At 32.9% G+C, this 18,554-nt stretch overlaps 3 protein-coding genes across 5 annotated transcripts; all 3 read left to right on the top strand.

The window, feature by feature from the left end:
• The first annotated feature begins 3,413 nt into the window (after positions 1-3,413).
• Positions 3,414-7,923, top strand: LOC107470989 (uncharacterized). 2 transcript variants are annotated; one of them, XM_016090427.3, is made up of 10 exons: positions 3,414-3,944; positions 4,736-4,795; positions 5,010-5,111; positions 5,376-5,452; positions 5,665-5,788; positions 6,156-6,220; positions 6,567-6,636; positions 7,295-7,358; positions 7,440-7,521; positions 7,640-7,923. In XM_016090427.3, exons 1-10 carry the CDS (start codon positions 3,896-3,898, stop codon positions 7,772-7,774), a joined length of 828 nt encoding a protein of 275 aa, XP_015945913.1. In that variant the 5' UTR covers positions 3,414-3,895; the 3' UTR covers positions 7,775-7,923. The 2 variants fall into 2 exon arrangements, with proteins under 2 accessions (XP_015945913.1, XP_015945912.1); XM_016090426.3 differs by having other exon boundaries at positions 3,418-3,944; positions 7,283-7,358.
• A 2,798-nt stretch (positions 7,924-10,721) lies between these two features.
• On the top strand, positions 10,722-13,343 carry LOC107470988 (probable nucleoredoxin 3). Of its 2 annotated transcripts, none has more exons than XM_021132699.2 (4): positions 10,722-10,831; positions 11,470-11,590; positions 11,692-12,171; positions 12,402-13,343. In XM_021132699.2, the coding sequence occupies exons 2-4, from the start codon at positions 11,495-11,497 to the stop codon at positions 12,987-12,989; spliced, it is 1,164 nt and encodes a 387-aa protein (XP_020988358.1). In that variant the 5' UTR covers positions 10,722-10,831; positions 11,470-11,494; the 3' UTR covers positions 12,990-13,343. The 2 variants fall into 2 exon arrangements, with proteins under 2 accessions (XP_020988358.1, XP_015945911.1); XM_016090425.3 differs by having other exon boundaries at positions 10,761-10,824.
• A 1,392-nt stretch (positions 13,344-14,735) lies between these two features.
• On the top strand, positions 14,736-18,552 carry LOC107470848 (U-box domain-containing protein 35-like). Its single transcript, XM_021134076.2, is given in 12 exon segments — positions 14,736-15,377; positions 15,380-15,443; positions 15,589-15,695; positions 15,817-15,938; positions 16,075-16,262; positions 16,353-16,416; positions 16,508-16,729; positions 16,768-16,783; positions 16,857-16,958; positions 17,037-17,465; positions 17,553-18,308; positions 18,421-18,552. Coding segments are annotated over 12 exon segments (2,151 nt in total). The 5' UTR covers positions 14,736-15,317; the 3' UTR covers positions 18,442-18,552.
• The last annotated feature ends 2 nt before the right edge of the window (positions 18,553-18,554 follow it).

The raw sequence follows: 18,554 nt of genomic DNA on the forward strand, positions 1-18,554 counted from the left end.
ATAAATAAACATTAAATATATATTCTTAAAAAGGATTTTAAAATTGAAATTTGATAAAAAAAAAAATTTAAGACATTGATATCAAAAAGAAAATATTTTTATCTTTAAAATTTAGTTAGAAATTATATTTTAATATAATTTTTACAAGCATTATAAAAAAAAGATATTTTACTCTTTAAAATTTAGTAATTTTATACTAAATGAATATTTTTTTAATATCTTTTCCATGAATGACCAATTTTTTTATTAAAAGAATTTGTTAAAAAAAAGTTACTCAATTTTTTTTTTGCATGAATCTTCTAAATAATTATCTCTTGCATACAAAAATTAGAACAAATTTCGATATCTAATTTTATTTATTTACTTTTTAAAGTACTTTGGTCATTCACAAAAAATGTTAACAAATATTCACTTAATTTAAAATAATCAAATTTTAAGAATTAAAATATCTCAATTTTTTAATAATATTTATAAAAAATTATATAATATCTATTTTTTAAAATTTTAAATATTTAGAGAACTTTTTTGTTATTTATATATTTTAAAATTATATAATATCCTAAGTATTATCTATGCACCACACAACACACTCATACATATTACATAGATTTATTTTTGGGTTTATTTTTGGATAATGCTACCGTGATGATGCCATTTTTATTTCTCATGTGATGAAACTCGCTGGCATAGCTATAGAGGCGACACGTTTGCTATTCTTTGAAGGTTAGTGAAGTATTGCTTCAGATGAATCAGGTTTGGAGTTAGGTTTGGAGTTAGGTCTATATCCACGAATTTTTAAATAAAGTATGTGTTTTCATCTACTAAAAAAAGTCATTTTTTTTTGTCATCAAGTCATGTACTTAACTCATCTTAATTAACAACATTTATAATTTATAATTTTTAATTTTGTAACTATGGTATGGGTATTGGAGGTTCAGTTTATGTTGTTTCAATTTTATCGTGGTTCAGTATTTAGAATATTTGTTAGTAATTTTATATATCGGTTATGAAATGAAATAAGTTTGGATATATGTGCGTAAATTTTTTTTGTAAGTGATGTTAATAAGATAAATTGAGTATCAAATTAAAGAATTTTTATTAAATAAATAAATTGCACATTTTATTTATTAAAAAATCATTTAATTTTTTAAATAAATTAATTAAATATTTTCTGTTTTAGAATATTAAAAAATAATAAAAGTTTTATTTAAAAATATATATACTTTAAAAAGTATTTATTAATTTACAAAGTATTATTTATTTTATTTACAATACAAATGAAATAAATTATATTGTAAATACTAATTTTTTTTAGTTATTTTATGGTCCAATTATATACATATCAAGTTACGATAAAAAAAAATATATTTTTTATTTTATTTTAAATTCTTGATATCAATTTGCAAACGAAATTTAGTCGATTAAAATTTGACTTATTTTATCTATACTCGATATATATTCATACTTATGTCATTGTCACTATAAATAAAATATAGGGTTAAGTATTGTTTTCGTCCCTAACGTCTTGGGTCAAAATCAAAATCGTCCTCGACCTTTTTTTGTTATTAAAATCATCCTCAACGTTCAAAACTGCTTTAAAATCATCTTTTCTCGAATTTTTGGACAAAAATACCCTCATTATCATAAAAAAAAGAAAACAGGGGAGGGGGCAGGGAAGAGGGGAGAAGAGAAAAGGAAAAGGACGAGGGGCAGGGGAGAAGGGAAAAGGGAGAAGGAAAAAGGGAGAGGGGAAGGGGAAGGGGAAGGGGGAGGGGGGAGCGAAGTTTGGAGCTGCCGTCCGTTACTCAGGATCGTAACGTTGCCACAGCCACCGTCCATCACGCCGCACCACGCCACATTGTCGTCAGGAACAGAGTGCGCACAGGGGAGGGAGACCGCCGCGCCTTCGTCGCCGTTCCTTGCCACCTCGCCGCCTCCGCCTCACAACCTCACCACCTCGCCGCCTCCGTCATCTGCATCTGCTTTCTTGCTTTTCTGCTTTTTTGCTTTCTTTTTCTACTTTTTGGTTTGGTGTTGTTTTGTATTGTTGTTGTTGTTTGGGATTCTTGGTGTTGGTGTTGGTGGTGGTATTTGTGTTGGTAGTGGTGGTGGTGGTGGTGTTGGTGTTGATGGTGGTTGTGGTGGTATGGTGTTGTTGCTGTTGTTTGATGTTCTTAGTGTTGGTGTTGGTTGGTGTTGGTGGTGGTGTTTGGGTTGGTGTTGGTGTTGGTGGTGGTGGTGGTGGTGTTGGTGTTGATGGTGGTTGTGGTGGTAATGTTGGTGGCAGTGGAGGTGGTGGAGTGAGAAAGGTGAAGAGAAGAATGATGATGATGATGATATTTTGGTCCAAGAATTTGGAGAAGGATTATTTTAAAGCGTTTTTGAACATTGAGGATGATTTTAATAACGAAAAAAGGTCGGGGACGATTTTGATTTTGACCCAAGACATTAGGGACGAAAACAATACTTAACCTTAAAATATATAATAAAGTGTAAAAATATATTTTTTTTTGAAATTATCTATATTGATAAATAAAACATGTATTATATTTATATATAAAAAGCTCTAAATTAAACAATAATATTATTATTATTATTATAATTGATAATATGAATATTTTGGCACCGAAAAACTTCACACATCTCACTTCTTGGATTTAATTCAATTTAGAAAAAAAAGTGAAACCTCTAAAACTACTTTGTTCAAACTGAAGTTTACTCTATATTATTATTAGGTGTAATTATTTTGTTGGTTCTTGTAGTTTCGCGAAATTTTTAGTTAGGTCTCTATATTTTATTTCTTTTAATTAGGTTTTTGCACTAACTTTTTTTTAATTAGGTCGCTCTTAGCAGTAATTGACTTAATTTTATAGGGATCCACCTAAAAAAATTGGTATAGGGACTCAAATAAAAGAAAAAAAATATAAGAACCCAATTAAAAAAATAGTACAAGAACTCAATTAAAAAAAATTTAGAAATCTAATTAAAAATTTTGTAAAATTATAGGACTAACAAAATAATTATTATTATTAATCATGAAAATCCAATAAAAAAGGGGTTTGATCTCCCATAATTAATAAATGTGGTAAAAAAAAGTCTTAATTATATTGATTGGTATGAATTATTTGTAGATAAGTAAAAGCTTTATCTAAATTCAAACCTGACCCACCCTTTATAGGAATAGAAGAGTTTCAAGAAAAAAAGCATAACATGTAGCCATCCGTTGTATGCCAACTCACTTAATCACATGAAGAAAAAAAATAACATCATCACCGTAGCATTCACCTTTTTTTTTTCCGTAAAATTTGAACCCAAACGTAGTTGTTAAGAAGGATATCCCACTCAACCAAGCCTCCCACCACTAGTGTATGTTAATTAAAGTATTAAACTCATAATTTTGGCAATTTACTGAGGTTTTTCCAGTCGTTGTTATGGGCCGGGAAGAACCCAAGCCACACCAACCAACCCACACCAAAGACGAGCGGAATTGTTGACTTTCTTGTCCAAAAACAGAAAAAATGATGAATTCCGTTTTCTTAACACAAGGAAGGAACGCACAAGGGTTTGGTCCTCCTCCTTTTCAGAAAACCGACTGATGAAGCTTGCTCAGTCAGCTCAGAGATGGTTGTTTTCATTGGGCTTGGGACTAGTACTGGGCCTGACCCACCAAGAAATTCAGGGTCTCTGAAAGATGCGCGCGCGCGCGAGAAGTCGAACCCGCTCTCTGTGTGTTCATTGCAAAGCGCCAGTGTGTTCGGTTCGTTTCAGTTGCTTCAAACCCTAATGCAGATTGCTGTGTTTGTTGGTTCAGGATTCATTCGATATCTCACTTGGTGAGTGAAGAAAAAGGGAAAAGTGAGTGAAATTTCAATCCATTTCTTTTTTGGTTAAATCTATGAGTTGGTGCGAAGGCGTTAAGGAACCCCGCGTTCTCGTTGCACCCGGTAAGTTACTTATATTCATAGTTTTCATTTCAAGTTGTGAAATGTGGAGCTTGTGAATTTCAAATGCAGTGTATATGTTGGTTTTGTTTGAGTTGATTATTATGAAATTTTGTAATTTGTGAATCATGGAAGTTGATAACAAGAATTTCATTTACTTCCGAGAAAAAAAAAAAAGATTAATATTCCACATATACTACATTATTCTCAAGAGGAAACATATGAATGGAAGAAGAATGCAGCTAGCTACGCAGCTCATCCAATTGCCTGGCTATTATTTACTTTTCCATTTAATGTTAATATTTTTATTTTTGTGAAGGCCATGACCTCTCTTTATGTTTTTAGTGGAAAACAATTATTAATATTGCATATTTTGTGGAAGTCTTAACATTTTCTGATACTCTTGATTATTCACATTCTATAAATGTGTACCAATTATGAACTTTAGTGTTGTGGAACCATTGGTCTTTGAATTGAAGAAATTGTAAATGACAGGTGAACCTGAACAATAGTATGCATATAAATAAGCATGACCCCATTGTCAACTGAAATTGTATAATATATGGAGATCTATACAGAAGGGTTGGGATGTTAGGGTAGACAAGGGCAAAGCACAATGAAGAGAATGAGTCCCCAACAGTAATTGATGAATTAAGATTACTAGCCTTAACATAAGTCTTGTAGTCATGTATTTTTCAGTGGTTTATGTATTTTTCTCAACAGTGTAGGCAAGTTACAGTTTTGCAGAGCTGCTGTTGATTATTTAGTTATTTATATAAATGTTGGAAGTGCAGATCCTGGTAGCAGTGGAAATGGTTTGGCACGAACGATATTGCTTCGTCATCCCAAATCAGGTATGTCAAGAAATATCCTTTTTTTTGTCTTATGAATTTTGATGCTTGTGTTATCTATTTGCAAGTTGTTTGACACGTGATAGGATTTAATTCTCGTTTTTCTATCTCGATTTCATTAAATTTGATGGTCTTATGGTCTGACAAGAAGGTCATACTTATTTTTCATGTGATCTTTCTTGAGGATTTTGAATGTTTAGTTTCATTTGTTTGACAGGAAATGCAACACAGTATCTCTTTGTAAATGGGGTGCTTCAAGAACTTCAGTGGTTTAAGAACTTATATGGATCTTGGTTTCTGGGAGATTATATAACTGAAGGTATATGTTTGATTTTCTAAGATGCAAAGTGGGGCATTATTGTTGATATTACTTTAGATACATTGCTTTTTCTCAGTAATATCTTATCTGATTAAAGTAATAGTCCCATATAATTTCTTAGTCTGATTGAAACATCATTATTACTCCTTGTTTTAGTAGTCTCTATCTTTTGGTCTGTCACTCCTGAAGAAACTGTAATTAAATAATAGTTTCAGAGAAATTGTTTGCAAATTTTCTTATCTTTCTTATTTTTCACTCTGGTAGATGGTCGGTTGTATTTATCCACACCAATTGATCCTGTTTTCATCATGTTGCCTGTATTTGATGAAGCTAGAATGAAGGTAATTCTGTGCTTCTTTTTCTTCTTAATATGTTCTTGTTCATCTGAGTAAGATGAACTACAGTTGATGAACCAGATTGGACGTTAGTTGCCATCCTGGATCCACTAAACTTATACTTCTGAGGGTTGTGAAGGGATTAGTTAGTTCTGGGGTATTTCTTCCCTAAAAGTTATTTCTTTCTCAATAGCACCGATTCTTCAAAATGCATGCAGAGAGGGGATGAGCCTGGAAAGTTCAGACAGTTAGATGAGATCTTGTTTATTGATCGGTTCCCTGATTATCAACAACTATTTTCGACTGTGGAGAACTGCATGCAAGTAGTTTGTGATGTCAAAGGTAGTTCGTTGCTTATACACCTTCTGTTAATTTAAAATTCTGCTCATTTGTCTTGTCATCTCATGGAGAAGTTTATTGTGCAAAAAAATGATGAGTTTGTTGTTTATTTCTTTATACTGGTGATGACAATGTAGCATGGTGATCTCATTGTTAGTCATTCTCTTGTTTTTTAATTCTCTGAGTTAGTAGGATAAGTTTCTTTGTAATGTTGCAATAAAACTGTCAATAAAGGTGACTATTTAATGGAATGCAACGTAAGATAGATGCTGGACTTATTCTACTGAGATCATGCTGTTGTAATAGTTATCGAAGTTAATTGTTATTCTGTTCATTAAATTTGTCCCCTTCCTCCCATTTGCATATGCAGAAGTTGGATCCTCAAAATTCTTTAGGCTTGACGACTCAAAGGTTCTACGTTGGCTGTGCTACAAGGTATGTCTATATTTTCTTAATTATCAATTTAGTTCACATGACACTAAGAAATCTAGTTTACACAAATGTAGTTGAATATTGGATCCATCCTCTATATGATATGAAGGTGGTAGATTATTTAGCAAACGAGTGCCTAGCTACGTGAGGTTTATTATGTAAATATTACTCGTCTACAAGTATCCATCTAGAAAGGCGCCCAAAGTATACTTGGATGCCTTTATAGAGGATCTGCAATCTATCTATTACTTTTCTCTTTATCTTAAGGTGTTTGTTTGGCTATCTTTGATTTTGTTGCTACTTGCTATTATTTGGTTTTATTGAGGTTTTATAGTTCTTTTTATGTTAGGTTTATCAGCTGAAGGAGACACTACTGAAATTGGACAAAAACTATGCTGTTCAAGGAGAGAAAGAGACATGTAAAGTGCCCATGACCATTCTGTCATCTAACTTCTGTGGAATTTTTTTCTGTTGAGGTCAAATTAGGAGTTAAATAATAGTTTGCATATGGAGATAAAAAAGACTGATAGATGTTGCCCTTGAAATGTGTGTTTGTGCGGTAGTGAGAGCACAAGCACATTGTATGGTCTCAGATTTAGGATTTTTCTGTACTTTGGTATATATTGCACAAAAATGATGAGGGTATATATGCAAATGGAAGCTGCTACCAGACACTTGAGCTTCTGTGGTCCAGTCTCTCTTGTCTAACAATTTTTATGCTCTCAACATTAAAAAGTTATGCAAATGCTCCTTAACATGGGTCCCAACCAATCAAATGGGTCTTGTATAGAGACGTGTGAGCATTCTGTAGTGCCATCCTTTGCAAGTTGTAGAACTGATGTTTCTATTTAGTGAAAAGCTGGCTGAAACCTTTTCCGGAGATATGTACATCATAATGCGTTGAAACAAATGATGTGTGATGTACATTTTTAAATTTGGGAAATATAAATACTAGAGTATAGTAGAATTCTTGACTTTGCTCCTATGCAAAAATCATATTTTTGGTCACCGGTTCTTTTCTTGGTTGATGAATTATTATTAACATTCTGAATTTTACTGATGTAGTGATGGATGCAGTCTCTATATTAGGAGAGTACTTGAAGGATGAGCCTTGGTTGAAGCTTTTGTGTAACCACCTTAAGTATGCCCTTCCAAAATGTCCTATTTTGAAGATTTTAATTTTGAATTTTCATCCCTTTTAAGCATAATTTTGGGTTTGCAGGTTAAATATACTTGAGGTCAATGGTAAAGCACATACAAGTGTTGATGGAACTAATAGCTCACATTTATGCAATGATATACAGGTATTTATCATTTTTTTTCCTTTTTAAGACCTTTTTCCTTTGATGAGCCCTAGCATATTTGCCTTGTTGGATGTTGATTTGTTTAGTGTTTAATAATTTCTTTTTTTCCCCATTCAAGGAACGAAGTGATGAAAAGAAGGCTTCAAATGCGATTGCAAAGAAGGGGGGTAGACAAGCTAAGAAAATAAAAATGGAGACAGAATCACATAACATCAAAGACATGTTTACTAGGGCTACCAGAAAGAAAAGCTGAATTATTCCAATTCCAATTCCAAATGTGTCATTGTCATAATTTTCTATTGTATCGTATTCTATATCCCTCAATTACTGGATAAGCACTGAGTCAGATCCTAGTTTGTACCGTTAATGTCAGTATTTATTTCAAGATTTTACTATTTTTTATTTATTTGCATTCATTTTTTTTCTTTTTTTTATTTTGATACTACATTACTATTCTTTTTATAATCCTCACTCCTTTTGGGTTAAAATATCGGATTAGGATATAGGGAAAAATCATATAATACTATACTTTATATTTAATTAAATTATAATAAAAAATAATGAGTTAATTTCATGTCTGCTATGTAAATTTTTTGTCACGTTCTTATTAGTATCCACTTTATTTATTGTAGTAAACTTTTTGGGCCCTCGCCTAAGTAGAAATATATGTTTTTTAATTTATTTCAAACAAGAAATTTGATTTTAAAATTAAATTAATTTTAAGTTAATTGTATTACAATCGCACCTTTAGGGAAAGTTAAGAAAATAGTAATTTAAGCTTATTGATTAAAGTAAAGTGGATAACATAAACAAATACCAATAAAAAAAAATACATTGTATTTTTAAATTATTTACCTAAATTTTAATATTAAAATAATTATTTGTACATCTAATAAAATAAATATTTAATATATCTATTATTCACATTATTTAATATTTTCATTGTCTACCTATATTTTTTTTTATAATATTGTTAAAAGGGACAGAAATTTGGACCTTGGATGGATAGCCTCTGCCTCCCATTCTAATAGGAATAGGCCAGCATATCCTTTCTCCATATTAAAGCATATGCCCCATCTAGTGAACGTCACCCTCAGAAATCAAAATAAGGAGAATTTAGTTCTCAAGGGAAGTCCATACTCCATACTGTTACTATCCGTATATTTTGGATTGTGTGCTGATGAATATTTTTGTCTAAAGAGAAAAATTACATTGACATGCTTCAAACAGGCCACAGGCGGACTGGTACGCACCGTCAAATAAAGTGCACTTCAAATGTTAGCACGTCCTCCTCTATAATGAATAAGTGGATTGACGAATTAGGGTAGTTTGGATAGATTGATGTTTTTTTTTTAACTTATAAAAAGGTATAATATTAATATTTGGTATAATTTTTAAAATTAAATTATAATTTTTAAAAAAATTATTTTAGTGTTTATGGAAAAGTTAAAAAAAATAACTTTTTTCAAATAAAAATTTTTTATCATTCTTTTCTTAAAATAAGTACTTTTGGAACTAAAAATTCAAATACAAAATAATTTATTTATAATATACTTTTAATATAAGTATTTATTGTTTAAGCTATTTTTTTAAAAGTAACTTAATTAAAGTGTTTACCCAAACTCAGCCTCACTAGTACTATATGCTTGGCATATGAGTATGATATCTATGAGGTAATAAATAAATAATAAATAATAATTAAGAAAGTAAACGAATATGAGTTTATCAAACTATAAATAAGAAATTAAGAACGCAAATTTGTTATATATATAAGTTTGCTTTGCCTACCAAAATCCGCAAATTTGTTTTTATTTAAGAGGTTTCAAATCCTACCACAACCCATCTTTTTTAATGAGTTTGGCAAGTTCGGCTCGTTTTGCCATTCTTACTTCTTGTAAAATACGACATAATGAACTCATTTGGTTGAGTGGCTATATGCGTTGCCTTGTAATATGTTACATTGTGGTTTGAATTTTGGCGATAGCCAAGTAGTTAATAGAATCCTTATGTGTGTGGGTGTGGTGTTGTGAGTAAAACCTAGAATTAGAAATTGTCCGATCCATCCAAAAAAAACTTTATTTGTTTATCTTTTTTCAAATAAACTAGAGTAAATTTACATGAGAGGTAAATTATTTATACTATATATTATATTTTAATAAGTATTATATTATTTAGAGATTGATTAGATAATATATAAATTAATATTAAATTTAGTGTATTTTATATTAAAAATATTTTTTAAAAATATTTATTTAATATAATTGTTTTATATTAAAATTATACAAAGTTATCTCTTTATTTTTTTTATTTTTACATTTACTTTAATTACTATACTTTATCTTCTCATGCAGTATTTTTTAGTTTGTAAATAATTAAAAATAAATAAATAAATGAGAATGAAAAACACAAAAATATAATATAAAATTATAAAATAATTTTATAATTATAATATATTTAAATATATCTAACAAAAAGACGTGCCAAAGTTAAACTTATTTAAAAGAATTTTTCACAATTGGTATGTGAGATTAAAAAATAAATAGTAATAAGAATCTTATACAATATGTATATAAATAGACCAAATAGTATAATAATAAGAGTTTCAACATATGTAAGTTGTAAAATTTGAATTTTGTGATTGAATTTTTTATAATAATTATTATGATATTTTTAATGTATGTTTATTACACCTAATTACTATTTTATGTTTTAATTAAATAATAATTGATAAGAATATTGCTTTTAATTTTTAAAAAAATTTACTAAAAGATGATTAATTGATTTTTATTTTTTGTGAAATTATTAAAATTTGTCACGTGACATCATTAATAAAAAAAATAGCTTAAATTTATTGTAAAAAAAAATTGATATCAACTTTATATGCTATAAATAGGAGAGTATTTTCTTTTACAAAAAAGGATAAATATTTGTTTTATTTTTGAGTATTTTGAATTAACAAAAAAATATTCTATTAATATTAATATTCTTTATACAAAAAAAAATGTAATCACAAAATTAAAAGTAAATATAAATTTAATTGAAAATATTTAAAATATAAAAATTAATAAAATAATTAAACCTTAAAAATTTAATGGGGTATTCCCCAAGTCATAATCAAAGTGTTATTTAATTATAATTAAAATTAATTGTTAATTAACGTTAATTTAATGTGTCTGATTTTCCCACCGCTCTCCACCAATATCAATAAAATCTCTGCTTTTGTGAAGAAAACTCACACCTTTATCCACTAACAAAATCTTTGGTGCTGTGCTCTTCTTCTTCAGCTTCAGCTTCTGCTGCAAGGTAACAAGTAATAACACTTCGATTAATCTTCAAAAACATGCATGTATTTGATTCGGGGTTTATGCTCTTCATGAAGCTCTATGCATGTCTCTCAAGTTATAAAAAATGGTCCTTTTGATCAAATTAGTATGAAATGTTTATGAGATATTTCTTGAATGCAATGATTTTGCTAACTTTCATATTCAGAATTTAGTTATTGATATTATAATATAAAAAATTAGCTAAGTCATTCGTTGATCATAAAAATCACTGTATGATGTGATGGAAGAAGAATACGTGGTTCTTCAATTAGGAAAACCTATACGCAACCCTTTGTTATTAGTTTCAAAGACTGAAGCATCATCCTTCAGGGGAATATCCTGCATATTTGTTCTCAAATATTCTTGGAGTTTAATTGCTATGCATTTACTTGGTGTAGAAGAGTTTTACATTGTTATCTAATTTGACTTTTGAATTTGTCTGATTTTTGCTGATGCGGCAATATACGATTGGATATCCTATGTGAAAAATATTTTTAATTCTATATATATATAGCTGATCTACTCATTCTGAATACCCCCAAATCTTAATTGAAGGAGTGAAGTGCTTCAGACAAGTTTTGTGAAAATTTTTGAAGTGTCTGAACTGTTTGTATTCTATCTTCAGGTCTGTTTGCCCTTGCAGTGTATCTATGGCAGGGTTTCAAGCTGAATATATTGATGACTATGATATTTTGAAGATATTTGCTGCTGAAGGTGTTGAGTTCCTTGTATCAAGTGAAGGGAAGGTATATTAGTTTCTGCAGAGCCCTCTCTCTAACCAAGATTTGCATTGCTATGATCTTAGTCACTATAGCTAATACTTGCCATCTTTGAACAATGAGAGTAGGTACCCTTGTCGGAATGCGATGGGAAAATCATTTGCCTATTTTTCTCTGCAAATTGGTGCAGACCTTGCAGAGCATTCATTCCCCATCTGATTGAACTCTATGGTACACTGAGAAAGAGAGGCCTAAATTTGGAGATTATCTTCATCTCTTTAGATCATGATGAGGATGGTTTTAAGGAACACTTGAAGAGTATGCCATGGCTAGCTGTCCCTTTTGATGCAAAGTTGCATAGAAGATTCATCAACAAATACCAAGTTGATCGAATCCCATCATTCCGTCCATTATATCCTGATGGAACGATAGTTGAAGACGATTTAATTGTGACCATTGAGGATTATGGTGCTGATTCTTTTCCCTTCACAAGGAAGAGATATGAGGAATTGAAAGCCAAGGATAGAAAGAAACGCGAAGAAGCAAATTTGGAGGAATTATTGGCAGACGAGGGACGCGACTTTCTTATCACTGGAGATGATAGAAAGGTAGCCTAGTGACCTTGCCTGGAGTTTTTATTATGCATTATGTTATTCACATATGGCATAAGTACATTTATTGTGTTTACAATAAATTATATTAATCTTTAGATTAGTATTTTCTCTTTTAGATAAAAATTCTGTTATATGTCCATTATTATTACAATGTTTCTGAAATTTTGTTTAGTATTGTCTCCTTATTTGTGTTTCATAGCATAAGACTTGTCTTATGATTGCAGGTACCAATATCTCAACTTGTTGGTAAAACTATAGGCCTCTACTTTTGTGCCTATTGGTCTCCTCCATGTCGCGCATTCACCATCCAACTCATGGATTTATACAACAATCTCAAGGCTGCAAAAGGTGACTGCTGCGAGGTTGTTTTAATCTCGACGGATAGAGACCTGAAGGAGTTCAATGTCAACAGAAGTAATATGCCATGGCTCGCCATCCCATACGAGGACAAAACTAGGCATGACCTTTGTAGGATCTTTGACATAAAAGGAATTCCGGCTTTGGTCTTCGTCGGACCAGATGGCAAAGTGACTAGTACCAATGGGAAGTTTATTGTCTCCTCATATGGTGCAGAAGCGTTCCCCTTCACCGAATCACGGATAAGGGATCTAGAAGCAGCTCTTAGAAAGGAAGGAGAGGCTTTGCCGCAACAGTTCGAGGATGTCAAGCATGAACATGTGCTGAAGTTGGATATGGCCAAAGCATATGTATGTGATTCCTGTAAAGAGAAAGGGAAATTCTGGGCATTCTCTTGTGATGTTTGTGACTATGATCTACACCCAAGTTGTGTAGAAAAGGTCAACAAAGACTAAAATTGGTGGAGAATGCAATCGAAGTAAGTTTGCAAACACATATATAGATTGGTTACTTTTGTAGTGAAGGAGTTTCAGAAGTTGTTAAAACCTGTCATCAAAATTAAGGTAAATGAGGTGAATTCTCTTGTAAGGGGAAAATTAATAGAATTATTCTCTTTTAGAAAGTTTAAGTGCACAGTGTTTGTTATAAGAAATGTGTGGTTTAATTTAAAACCATTATCTTGAATGTGGGTGCCTCTGAATAGTAGTAATTTGATAAAAACCTTAACCTTATACTGTTATACATATGAAGAAGAAAATTTTGGATATTTTGAAGGGAACATACATTTGTGTGGGTAAATAATTATTGTTCACATATATATTTATTTTTCTTTATGCTCAAGTTATCAGTTTATTTACTTTTCATTGCAAAGAGCTTATAATCTATGTACATTTGATGTAGAATTTTGTACTCTATTTTCCATCTTAACATGTGGCCTCACCTCTGTTGATATCAACATATAAGGTAAAAGAGGAGTAAATGCTCCCTCAAATTTCATGGCAAGTTAAATTGATCTCTAACCCATGCTGGTGTAGCGTATTACATTCCATGTAGGATGGAACAAAATGATGCGTTTGTGATGGAACTTAACAATCCACATTTACAGGGATCACATGGTGTGAAGACAAAAAATGGTTTAAGTACTATACTACTAAGTGATGTATGTTAGATAATTTGGGTGACCAATTTAATTTGATGAAAATTTGAGGAAGTAATTTAACTTATAAAAATTTAGAGAGTTTAATTTTGATGCACTGATAGTGTAAATTATTTTATACTATTGTTCAATCATGTCTGTTCTATAGATGATTATACAGGTTGATCGTTAAAAGTAGTTATTTTTGTTGATATGATAATAAGTAATTGAATGCATGTATAAAATTTTTTAACCGAATAAATTCATATTTATTATTTAAAATCACTTTCGATAATTATTTGTCACATGTCATGTGCTTTCGCCACATGGCATGTCATTTGTGCTGATGATGTCAAATGGTACGGCACAGGTTTATCGGTAATGGATCTTATCAATTTCTTTATATATTCTTAACGTCTTTTGGTAGTCAACATGCCCCTAAGAAGGGCGTTTTTGGGCCGGCCACAGCTTTAGGCCCAACCTGAGAGCTGGACCATAATGTCCTTTGTGGGTCGGTATGTCCTTAGAAAGGGCGTTCTTGAGCAGGCCACAACTTTAAGCTCAGTATTGGAGCTAAACTGGAACTGTGTGTACTCAAGGAATCTTATAAACCCCCCAAATGCTTTGATTAGGGATATCAGCAAGTGGAAAAAGAGGAATTGGCAAATTAGTTTTGTGAATATTTATAGAGAAGGCAATAGATGTGCAGATTGTCTGGCGCGCAAAAGTTTGAATCTAGACCCAGAATTTCACTTTTGGGATACTCCTCCTTGAGAGGTGCTTAGATTATTAATAGATGATGAACAAGGGGCATCTCTGCCTCGTTTAATCTCAGTGTAATTTTTTTTTTTGGACTCTGACCCGTCTTAATACCAAAAAAAAAACAGTGAATTCAGTCCAAAATTATATATATAAAATAAAATTCTGACTTTGTAGCATTTTAACTGTATGGTTTTTCCTTTTCTTTCTTCCTTTTTTCCCCTATATTGTTGGAAAGAAGATAGCTGTGATAAATTTTGTATATAAGAAGTTACATTATACACGTCACAATTTATAATGATTATTCTAATAAATACCTTTGATATCATTGAGCAATAGATTTTGATTGCCACAGAAGAAGTCAAAGACATGCCCGCAAAATCTGGTGAATATAAAATAGAACAATCTGTTGTGGCTGTTAACATTGATTCATGTTAAAAGCTCAAAAATAGTCAGAAGAAACAAACGCCAAAAATGGCCTATCTGCTGTTGTTTCAGGTTTGAACAGAAGAAACCAGAGACAAAGATTCAAACAAACAAACACATAGACAACGTCCTTTTGCACCTCATAGCGGTTGAAAAGATGAGTCAGAATTGAGAGAAATAACAACAGCCTCTGAGAAATACACTCACACACTGTTTTATCCATTAAAGTGTGTACAACAAAGCAAAAACCACCCCAGAAAAAAGGGAAGATGAAATGGCATAAAAAGGATTAAACTTTGATAACACCTTTACAAGGGAAGAGGAATAAAGGATTCTTGCCTTCTGGGGTTGGTTGGTTGGTTGCTGTAGTTTGATTCTTTGTTGTTATCATATTGAATATCATCACAGAAGCTTTGAAGGATTTCAAAGAGAGAGTTGTTGGAACAAAGAGGAAGAGGGAGGAATGTGGTTGCCAAGGAGTCAACAAGAGAAGGATGGTGTAAATGGATTAGTAGCGGTTGCAATGGTTCTACTGTGATTCTCATCCATGTCAAGATTAACTCTAATTCCGCGCCTTCTTTCACCCCAAGTGAGTACATCTTCTTTTTTAGTTGATGCATATGGAACATTGCTTTGATGATATGATATCACCAGTGTATCCTCACAGCATTTTTGTATTGATTTTTTTTTCTTTCTGATCTTCGTTTTCACCTAGGCCTTGTTCATTATTGCAGGATCACTCACCGGATTCATCACCGGTAAAGAATCTATTGGCAGAGAACCTGATGCCCAAAACAAAAGCATTTTCCTCCCATATCGCGTCTTCTGTACCCGGAAAGATGTAAGTGTATTTCTTTAAAGGAGGGGGAAAAAGCTGAAAGGAACAGAGATTCTAGCAATGGTTTTAGTTTAAAAATTCTAGACACAGTTTCAGAATCTCATGATTGTTGGATGAACCACAGATACAATGCAAGGACGTCCTAATAGAAGATGTAGACGTTGCCAAAGCGATAGTTGAATATGCTACTCAAGCAGGAATTGAGCATTTGGTTCTTGGATCTTCATCCAAAACCGGTTTGCTCAAGTATGTGTCTCCCTTTCTAAGTCACATAATGATTTTGCAAATTGATAGTCTCATAATAGTTATGTATGAATATGCATTACTAAGAATATAGGCATAAGTATTTCACTTCCTAACAAATCTTTTTCACCCTCATCAGAAGATTCAAGGTATCCGATATCCCAGGATCAGTAACGAAAGGTGCACCAGATTTCTGTACAGTCTATGTTGTTTCCAAAGGGAAGATTCAATCGATGCGATCTGCTTCCCGTCCTGCTCCACCATCTGTTGTTCAGCTTAGTTCAGAACAAACAAACTCACAAGTGCAGATGCCTCCAGGTTGGAGAGGTATATTGATCCTTTCAAGAACCATTGATTTTGCATCTCTTTAAGTATTATAATGCACTTCTTTCTAAGAAATGTACTTTTTTCTTTCAGAGCATGAAAGGTTCTCTTATGAGGGAACGCCACATAGATCGCAGGAGGGAACAACAGAATTCCGGTTAATGACATTATGCACTACTTAGCAACTGTCTTTGTTGTGCTATAACTAGTTCTTCACATACTTAACATACATGCTCTCTTGAATGCAGGTCTCCATTCACTAGGAAAGGATATCATGATAGGTACACGGAACATTCTGCGCCGGATCTTGACATATCCTTTGTAAGTAATGGTAGGCCAAGCTCAGAACGGATGGTCCCCTCGTTTTATACTGCAGAAACAACAACGTCCTACTCCAACCCTCGGTTTTCATATTCCTCAGAACCAGATACAAACTATAGTTTTGAGTCAGTGCCTCAAAGGAGGTCTTTGTAAGGAAAAGATGACAATGTACATTAGTATCTTATAGTTACTTGTTTTATAAGGCAAAGTGATCAATGGTGGGAATAGTAGTTCTAAATATAACGTGACGTGGTTAATTGTTTGCTGCAATTATAGGATGATATAGAGGCTGAAATGAGAAGATTGAGGTTGGAGCTCAAGCAAACAATGGAAATGTACAACACAGCGTGTAAAGAAGCACTAACAGCACAACAGAAGGTATGAATCATTCATTATCTTGTTTATCTCTAGAAAGCTTGCAACACGAGTATCTGATGCACGTCTTGCTCATGACAGGCGGTAGAACTTCAGCGTTGGAAACTGGAGGAAGAGAAGAAATTGGAAGAGGCAAGGCTTGCGGAGGAAGCCGCGTTGGCAATAGCAGAAAACGAGAAGGCAAGATCTAGAGCAGCCCTTGAGGCTGCTGAAGCACAAAAGAGGATAGCAGAGTTGGAAGCACAGAAGAGACTAAATGCAGAAATGAAAGCAATTAAAGAAGCAGAAGAGAAGAAAAAAGCAATTGATGCTTTATCACACTTAGATATTAGGTATAGGAAGTATTCGATTGAGGAGATCGAAGCTGCGACAGAGTTTTTCAAGGAGTCACTCAAGATTGGAGAAGGTGGTTATGGTCCAGTTTATAAGTGCTGCTTGGATCACACGCCCGTAGCAGTGAAGGTTCTACGTCCTGATGCTGCGCAAGGAAGAGCACAATTTCAAAGAGAGGTAAGCATAAAAGTTAAATAACTGCATTCATGAAACACTTCAAATACAAATCAAAATAAAGGGATACGATGTTTGTTATTTATATAGGTTGAGATACTAAGCTGCATACGGCATCCAAACATGGTTCTTCTCTTAGGGGCCTGTCCGGAATATGGTTGCCTTGTGTACGAGTACTTGTCTCAGGGAAGCTTGGAAGATCGCCTCTTTCGTCGTGGCAACACTCCATCACTTTCTTGGCAGATCAGGTTCAAAATTGCTGCTGAGATTGGCACTGGCTTGTTATTTCTTCACCAGACAAAGCCGGAGCCTTTAGTCCACAGGGACTTGAAACCGGCGAACATCTTACTCAACAGCAACTTTGGGGCCAAGATCAGTGATGTTGGTTTGGCTAGGCTAGTCCCTCCATCTGTGGCCGACAGCGTGACACAATATCACATGACATCTGCGGCCGGAACCTTCTGCTACATCGACCCTGAGTACCAGCAGACAGGAATGCTTGGGGTGAAATCAGACATATACTCCCTTGGAGTCATATTTTTGCAGATTTTGACAGCAAGACCACCAATGGGTTTGGCGCATAGCGTCGAAAGATCCATTGAGAAGGGGACTTTTGCACAGATGCTTGATCCAACGGTGCCTGACTGGCCAATAGAGGAGGCCATGAGCTTTGCAAAGTTGGCAATCCGGTGCGCCGAGCTACGAAGGAAAGACAGGCCTGACCTGGCCAAGGAAATCTTGCCAGAATTGAACAGGCTAAGAGACTTAGCTTATAAAGACAATCCATTTTTCGCAGTTGGAAACTCTCTCGATGCACCGTCAGAGGGCCAAGTTTCGCTGAATATGGTAGGTTTCTTCTTTCCTTCCATGTTTTTTTCTGTTTATGTTGGAAACTTGCTTCCCAAGGTATCAGATTATACCATGTTACTAACATTAAAATTGACTCACCTTTTTGCAGGATTCAGGTCCCTCTAGTTAACACATTAACTGGTGTTTGAACAAGAAAATTGAAAATTCCTTCGTTGATTTGTACATTATTTAGGTGAATGTATGTAATAGCATTGCTTGATTCTTCATTTTTAAAATATGCAT

This window comes from Arachis duranensis, chromosome 10 (assembly GCF_000817695.3).
Source record: "Arachis duranensis cultivar V14167 chromosome 10, aradu.V14167.gnm2.J7QH, whole genome shotgun sequence".
NCBI classification, from domain to species: Eukaryota; Viridiplantae; Streptophyta; class Magnoliopsida; order Fabales; family Fabaceae; genus Arachis; species Arachis duranensis.